The 8415-nt window shown below is 48.8% G+C and overlaps 1 protein-coding gene across 1 annotated transcript; it reads left to right on the top strand.

Moving 5' to 3' along the window:
- The first annotated feature begins 588 nt into the window (after window positions 1-588).
- On the top strand, window positions 589-8118 carry RPL19 (ribosomal protein L19). Its single transcript, XM_066587983.1, has 6 exons — window positions 589-741; window positions 3380-3486; window positions 3561-3683; window positions 4633-4753; window positions 7075-7185; window positions 7920-8118. Exons 1-6 carry the CDS (start codon window positions 737-739, stop codon window positions 8044-8046), a joined length of 594 nt encoding a protein of 197 aa, XP_066444080.1. The 5' UTR covers window positions 589-736; the 3' UTR covers window positions 8047-8118.
- The last annotated feature ends 297 nt before the right edge of the window (window positions 8119-8415 follow it).

Genomic DNA, 8415 nt, shown 5'->3' with positions numbered 1-8415 from the left:
TATGCGGCGGATCACATGGCTGCGCCTTTTACGGCGTTTTTTTCGAAAACGCAGCATGACCTATTTTTGCGGATTTGTACTCTTTTCTATCAAACACGGATCGATATTGGCCTAATAGAAATTAATAACAACGCAGAGGCGGCAGCTGGGTGACGTGCGTCCAGAATACGGATGTGTATTTATACGCTCGTGCGAAAGCGGCCTGAAAGTAGTACAGCAAAAAAACGTATTAATCCGGCGGCGCTGTAATTGTCCTGCCCACAGAATAACATTATCCGTCATTTTTACTGCAGTTTGTTAACCCTTAAAGCACAGTGTGCCTCTGTATTATAAGGGTTCTTAGCTCCGCCCATTTATCCCACAAGCCCCGCCTCTTCATACTTTCATTTCATCTGGTCGCCATTTTATGCTTTTTCTGCACTCCGCCCACGTGACGTTGAGCGTCTGTGTCCGCAGTACGCATGCGCATTTCCCAGACTAAACCACTTCATCCACATAGGGGAGCCATTGTGCAATAATTTATCTATAATAACGTGCTTGTAAGGGCGAATTGTTATTTTTATACGTTAGGTATGCTTACTACCATCTTTATAGCTGTATTTCGCGGCTCAGCGGACGCAGTCACTTTATACTGAATTGAGGGCCTCCCCTTACTCGTAGTGGCATCACCCCCTCGGGGTAATGGTATCGACTGAGCTACTTCCTTTCCTTTCCGAGCTGGAGCAGAGCAGCCGCCATGAGGTGAGGCGCCGGGGAGAGAGAGAAATAACGGCGGGTGTGCGGAGGGGATACACGGGAGGGAGGACGCGGCTTGTAGGCAGGCGGTGACGCCCCCTGAGGTTGACGGGACGAAGTGCGGGCTGTATGTGGACCAAATCCCCGGCTCGTCGGTGCAGGCCGCGGCATGTGTGACAGGGTGGGCGGCAGATGTGACGACCTGCGCCGGTTGGGCGTCCCTGAGATCCCCGGTGTGGTGCTACGTCCCCAGTACAACCCGCCACCAGAGGCGGCGCTGTAATGTGCAGTCACGTGTCTGCAGCCGGTGATACATGTGTGTGGTGATGTCAATAAAGCTCCATCCTGATGTCTGATTTCACCGGCTCGACTCCTAATTGGTTAATACCACTGCTTACTGTCAGTGAATGGCCTGGTGGTCCCGGTGGATTCTTCATCCATTGCTCCTCAGCGCCCCCCTCATCGGATGGTCAACCGAGTTGTAGTCGGTACTGTAGGATGTGGCATCCTCTCTGGACACGGTTTCCACGGCGATCTGCTGCAGGGATTACATGGATTTGCGCACGGACAGCGGCTCTCGCCATTCGCGGATCTGCGATGGGAATATTTCGCTCGCCTGTGGATTTCCGATACGGTTTTGGTGTTAGAAAAGCCAGATGTGGATTCCGCCGTCGGCTCGTTCACCAATCTCCCGTGCGGCGGCTTGTACCGGGCCGGGCACAGCGCGGCGTCACTTGAGTCACTCACAGCTGCAGGTTTTTTTTTTTTTTAGCGCATGCGAAAAAAATCGCAGCATCACAAAATAGTGCACGGTAATGGGCGGCCCGTGTGGCTGTCACATGCCAGCCGCAGCGATGTCATGGCGCGCCGGGTACAGGCCGTGTGGCTGTCACATGAGGCCCGCAGTGATGCCGTGTGGCTGTCACATGGGTGCCGCTGGCAGCAGGCTTACACTGGTGTGACTGCGGCCTTGGGGCACGTTCACCAACCATCCTGAGTATTGTGGTCCGGTCTGCACCGCTTCCCGCAGTTTTTATGCACACGGTGCGTTACTTATTGGCACGCGTCCACAACCCCCCCCCTGTGATTTTTGGGTAAATCCGCAGTGAATACCCGGGGGTCCTGCAGGTTGATGCCAGCCTACTAATAACAATGGGCTGTTTCATAGTGTAATAGGTACCATAACCGGACATGCTGCGTCTGTTGGGGGTCCGCCACTGGGAATACCCCACAGTGCAGCTGATTGCACTCCATAGCAGTTACAGCGCCGTACCTTGTATCCATCTGCTGTCCGGACGTGTGACTATGAAGCGGCCGCCGCACTTGCCCACTGCCTCTGCAGTCAGCTGATTGGCAGGGACCACTGCCCACCTCCCCAGGATAAATCAGTAGTCCCGGAAACCCCCCTAAGGCTGGGTTCACACACACCGGAATCCCGGCGGAAATCTCACGGTTTGGTCGCAGCGAAAAAACGCGAGATTTCCGCTGCTTAGCCACTGGTTTTGAAGCAGCCCGGCCGCTTGCACTTCCCCTGTGGCCGGCGCTCCCATAGAGGAGAACATGGCCGCAGCGGAAGAAGAAAAACAAGGAACATGCTGCGGCCGGGACATTCGCGCCGCAGCGCTGGCTTTGCCACGGCAGATCCGTAGTCCCGTGTGGCCATGGCTGCCTAACCCCCGAATTAGCGGCCGCAGGCTGATTTGCCCAGGCGAAATTCCGAACGGAATTTTCGCGGCAAATCCGCCCAGTGTAAACCCAGCCTCAGGCCTCCTCCCCGTAGATGTCACTACTGGGGGGCTTTGGTGATGGTTCTGCATTTTGGTTGCATTGGGGTTATATGTGGCTTTGAATTCTGCCGCTCGGGCATGATCTATACTGGGGGGTCTACAACTAGAACAAGTACAGCCCCTGCAGATCTGGGGAACCTGCCATTGCATGGGCATGCTGGGAGTTGTAGTTTTTAGATCAGCTTACTAGGATACCCATAGAAGACCACCAGCCCAATCCTGATGCGGCCGGATGTGTCAGGAAAGAGATGCCACCTCTGCCTGTGGGCAGTTGGCATTATCAGACTTGTCTGGACTTGTAGTAACGCTCTGACATCAGTAACGTTAGATGCTGGAGAGGAAAGATGGCCGCCGGCCACATGATGGTCTGAGAGTGGAGGATGCCGTCACCACTGCCACCACCCCAGAAGATATTGGGACTATGTACGGACTAGATCGTTAGTGGTCCCTCCCTGATATATAGGGTTGGCTGATAAGGTGTATGGGGTCTTCAGCCATTGACTATTACCCCACAGTGCTTATTATGGATAGGTAAGCAGTAAGCACATGTCATAGCGGTATATAATTGTGCAGGGCATGCTGGGAGCTGTAGTCTTGCAATGGCTTGGAGATCACTGATGTGGAGTTCCGTATTGGTACTAGTAATAGCAGACATGGCGTTGTCTTCCATGTCCGGCACTTGTAGAGCTCAGGTGTGTACCTTAGAGGGTCCCTGGTAAGTTGGTTAGTCGTTTCCTCCATGTCTTGGTGTCGGCAGAGTTGCTCTCTGTAGCCGCTGTCATCTGTTACGGTGAGATCTTACTGACTTCACATGTGATTGACTTATAATTAGTATTCTTCTCCTTTCCTTCTTACAGTATGCTCAGACTTCAGAAGAGGCTGGCCTCCAGCGTGCTGCGCTGCGGCAAGAAGAAAGTATGGCTGGATCCAAATGAAACCAACGAGATTGCCAATGCCAACTCCCGTAAGTGCCCGTCTGCCCTCACTTTCTGCCGCTTTCTGTACTTCTTGTCTAACTCTGTTCCACTTTTCCTCCAGGCCAGCAAATCAGGAAACTGGTTAAGGATGGTTTGATTATCCGTAAGCCGGTCACTGTCCACTCTCGTGCTCGATGCCGCAAGAACACCCTTGCACGTAGAAAGGGCAGACATATGGGCATTGGTGAGTATTTTGTACAGAGGATAAGTCATCTGTCCATGTGTCGTGGGCAGACACGGATGGCGTAGAGGCACCACTGCTCTATTATACAGTAGCACACTTGGCGTGATTGTGAATTATATGGGCATCGTTGCCTTTGAGTGACTGACGTGGAGAGCTACACGGTGACTTTTGGCCATAATGAGGGTTGCCCGACTAAAAACTGCTGTGTAGTTTAAAGGGATTTTCCATTTAAAAAGCATTGATGAGCTATCAATCAGGATAGGTCGTTAATTGATGATCGGCCGGGGTCCATCGTCCGAGCCCCAACCGATCAGCTGTGCGGGCGCATGTTGTCAGCACCATAATAACTGAAGCCTCCGCGCTGACCTCCCATGTAGTGGCCGGCGCTTGTAACTGCAGGCAATGCTCCCATTGATTTCATTGAGAAGTGGAGGCTTCTGCGCCAACCTCTGTTATTGCGGCGCTGACAGCATGCGCCCGGACAGCTGATTGGTCGGGGTCCCAAGAGGTGAACCTCGGCCCATCATCAATTGACGACCTATTCTGATTGATAGATCATCAATGGCATTTAACTGGAAAACCCCTTTAATGACGTTGCGCTCACATTGACGTGAATAGGGTTATAGAAAAATGCAACCTCAATGGATTTTTTTTTTTTTTTTCAGTCCCAGCAGCTATAACTCGCAATGCGATTCCATTCTCTTCAATGTGAATGTCAGGTTGCAGTAACTTTGGGTCTTGCAACCCATCGCAGCCAAAAGTTGCTGTGTAGCCTTAACCCATGGATGGTGGGCACTGGGATCCATGTAATATGAGGCAAACACAGGGAAGCCTCTAGTCATAAGAGCTTTCAGTGTAAGGCTGTTTGCCGTAATGTATATCTACATAATGATATGCAGGTAATGCTGATGGAATTCCTTCCCGATGACCAGACGTTGTTTTCTTACAGGTAAGAGAAAGGGTACGGCTAATGCTCGTATGCCTGAGAAGGTGTCCTGGATGAGGAGGATGAGAATTCTTCGCCGCCTGCTCCGTCGTTATCGTGAGTCCAAGAAGATCGACAGGCACATGTAAGGCCCTGAAGAGTTTGTACTGGGTACTAATTAGGCCTGGGCTCGATACATCTCTTATCCAGTGTGACCATAAACTATCATGGACTTCCAGGATAAAAGCTCTGTAAGCTTTGGTGCTGCCTGAAGGTTTTGCAGAAAGTCGGGCAGTATCCTTCATAAAAGGATTGTAAAGTCAGTACCAGTAAAGCTTTCGGTGAAAGATCCAGGCGGTGCTAAAGGGGTGTTCGCTTTGTAAAGATTTCCTTCTGAAAATTCATGACCGTCCAAGCTGGGCGATCAGCTCATCGCCGGGGATCCCGGGTAGCTGATTGCCAGTGATGTAACTATTGATGACCTATCCTGAGTGGATGGGTCATCAATAGTTTTTGCCTGGAAACCCCCTTTAATATATCGAACTGACAGGCGCCCTATTTGGAATAAGTAGAAGGCAGACTTGGCGGGTCTTCGTTAGGCTCCCAGCTGCCATAGAATCCCATCGGCACACGTTGCCATTACATCATGTGGGTGCTGATGAGGTTCCCGTGGGACGTCTCCTCTTTCCGCTGCTTAGATGCCGCTGTAAGGAGTTAAATGACTCCTTTGCATGCAGCATATATTTAAAGGTGTTGTAACAAAATACGTATCACCTGTCCACATGATAGGTGATAAGTATGATTAGTGGGGCTCTCGCTGCCTAGACCCCCACTTATTCCAAGAACGGCGGGTCCTGTGTCCGCTTTTCTGCTGCACTGCAGGCTCACTGCACCTCTTGAAGTAAGGAAGAGATTGAATGGAGTTCTGGCTGAACTTGAACGACCGCCATTCATTGGGGCTGACGGAAATAACCAAGTGCCTGTACCTGGCTATCTCCAGCAGTCCTGTTGATGTTGAATGGAGCAGCAACCATATATGCTTGACCATTGCTCCATTCACTCTCCTGTTCACTGTGTGTGTATTTGGGGAGGGAAGGGGGTGCAGAGACGAGGGCGGCACTGGCTACCCATTTTTTTTGATTGATGGGGGTCTCAGCGGTGAGACTCCCAAAAATCAGACTTTATTCACCTATTCTGTGGATATCTGAGTAGCATTAAGCCCCATTTACACTGGACGAATGTCGGGCAAGCGATGCCTGACACTTATCCCTGTGTGTCCTCACTCCTGTGCTGCTACACGGGAGCGAGTATTGCTGGCTCTCTGACAGTTCAGCCAGCAGGGGGGCTGGAGGAAATTTCACTCCTCCCTCTCCCGCCCCTCTCTAGTCACGTAACACAACGGCCGTTCAGTACTGAATGGCTGCTATGTACACTGAACGATCAGCGTTTAGGCTGCATAATAAAATCCTAAACGATTATCATTCAGTGTAAACAGCAGCCGTTCAGTACTGAAGTGTTAAGCGAATGGAGAGGGCTGGGGGAGAGCGAGGAGTGAAATCTCCTGCAGCCGCCCCGCTGTGAGCCAACGATACTCACTCCTGTGCAACAGTATGGGAGCCGGTACATGCGGGGACGGGTGTCGGGCATCATTTGCCCAACAGTCTTCCTGTGTAAATGGGGCTTTACTTTAGAACACCCTCTTTAAGGCTCTTAGCTGTAACTACACAGTACTTGCCCAGTAAATGTACAGCAAATGTTGGCAAGGAGTTAGATATGCTGTAAATGTACAGTAACTATTTTACTGCTGAGACCTCCACAGACCCTAATAATGTGGTTCCTGGCGGAGACGTGTGGTAACCCCGTTATAACGAATAGGAGGTTAATTAGGACAAGCTGCAGTTATGTTGATTCGTGTCAGTGTTTCCATTTAGTCATAGTACATCGCATTTTCTTTAGCCCTAAATTGCCTGGGAAGTGTGCTCTCTCACTGGGGGATTATTGATAAAATACAAAAATAAATTTTCAATATGCAAACCTTGACTTATTCAGTCTTCCATGTTGGGAGGTTTGTAAGAAGTTTGGTGTTGATCCTTAGCATTAAACGTTACGTTTTTAACAGTGTCGCAAGCCCTTTTACTGGAATCTGTGCCATAATGCTTCCAGTGTAGTGAATATGATCCAAAATTACAAGCATGGCCTACAAGTAGATCCTAGGGTCGCTCCTGTCATTATCTGTCCTTTCTGCTGATATTAGAGTACAGTGATAGGAATAGAATATGTTCGCAGACTTCTAATGTTGTGACACTGCTGTCGGCTTAGGAAAAAATACACGGGACTTTGGAAGCTTTCCTGAAGCTATTATCACTTTGTCGCTTTTGTAAATTAATTGCAGCAGCTAAGCCTTGCTGCTTTGTGCAGATCTATCCGAATGCGATAACCTTTTATTAACGGTGGTTTGTTTTGCAGGTACCACAGTCTGTACCTGAAGGTCAAGGGTAACGTGTTCAAGAACAAGCGTATTCTCATGGAGCACATCCACAAACTGAAGGCAGACAAAGCTCGCAAGAAGCTGTTGGCGTAAGTATCGGCTGCGGAAACTAGAGGGGGGATCTGGCTGCTGGAAAGTGCGCAAAATTGAGACGGGTCACTGAAAGTAAAACTGGGTTGTAGTCTGTGACTTGTACATTAGTCCACGTCCTCTATAGTGCAGTCTATGGACACTGTCCCTACCTCCAATAATGCTTGAGGGGTTGAATTACATTCTATTTGTTTGGATATTAGTTTTTTGGGGGTTTTTTGGAATTTTTTTTTATACTGATACACCTTAGTCAGATGTGTGTATTGTGAGTGGCTGTTCAAACTACAATTTATGCATCCATGAATCATATACATTTTTGTACAAAAAAATGTGTATGGCTTGCTGTACCCATAGGCTGCAGTGGGTCAAATGTAGTTCAATTTGCATAGTTTTGTGGTTTTCCTTTAAAAAAAAAAAGCATATGTTTTATATATTTTTTTATGTATGTTTATCGTATGTGTTTAAGCATTCATGAGAATCCTAATGTGAACAGCCGCTAACATATAGTGAAGGATAGATAATAGAAAATTAAGGTTATAGCCCTCCTAGGCAGGTGTGAGGAAACTAGTAAAAGGCTGTATGGTAAAGGCCAAAACTGGCTGCAGTGATAAGGGGTTAATGACGTGTTCCTGCAGATTAGTATGTCAGTTCTTGATCTGTAGCCAGACAGGGTAGTAGTAATTACCTGGTACCGTTTTAAATGGTTGCTCATTCTACTTTTCTCTCTATACAGTGACCAGGCAGAAGCTCGCAGATCCAAGACAAAGGAGGCAAGGAAGCGCCGTGAGGAAAGACTTCAGGCCAAGAAAGAGGAAATAATCAAGACCCTCTCTAAGGAAGAGGAGTCCGGCAAGAAATAACTTGTGTACCCAGTTTAATGTGTATATAGAGTACTGCCCTGTGCAACTCAATAAACCATCCTCAACCCTCCAGTGTGTTGTCTGCATGTGGTCTACACAACTCCATTTCTGCCATCTGTCTACATTGGGAATCTCTTGTCTTGTATCAGAAATGGTCTTCAGACAATTAAATGAACACTGCCCAAAATACTAAGTCCCCGATTTGTGATTTCTTCTACCACCGATCATCATACGCCCCAGGCTACATTACCAGGGGTATTCTCTGTTAATAGATGTGGCTAATAATTGTTTACGGCAAATCTATCTGTAGTTGTGTGATCCTCTTCTGTGGTCTGAAGTAGTTCATCAATCTCTGGCACCTTTGAACAT

Source organism: Eleutherodactylus coqui, chromosome 13 (genome assembly GCF_035609145.1).
Source record: "Eleutherodactylus coqui strain aEleCoq1 chromosome 13, aEleCoq1.hap1, whole genome shotgun sequence".
Taxonomy (NCBI): Eukaryota; Metazoa; Chordata; class Amphibia; order Anura; family Eleutherodactylidae; genus Eleutherodactylus; species Eleutherodactylus coqui.
The sequence above is the reverse complement of the archived record's forward strand: the minus strand, read 5'-3'. Positions and strand labels throughout refer to the sequence as shown.

Coding starts and splice junctions, on each gene's coding strand:
- RPL19 (XM_066587983.1), top strand. Junction 3,487..3,560: donor GATTGCCAATGCCAACTCCC/GTAAGTGCCCGT, acceptor CTTTTCCTCCAG/GCCAGCAAATCAGGAAACTG. Junction 4,754..7,074: donor AAGAAGATCGACAGGCACAT/GTAAGGCCCTGA, acceptor TTTGTTTTGCAG/GTACCACAGTCTGTACCTGA.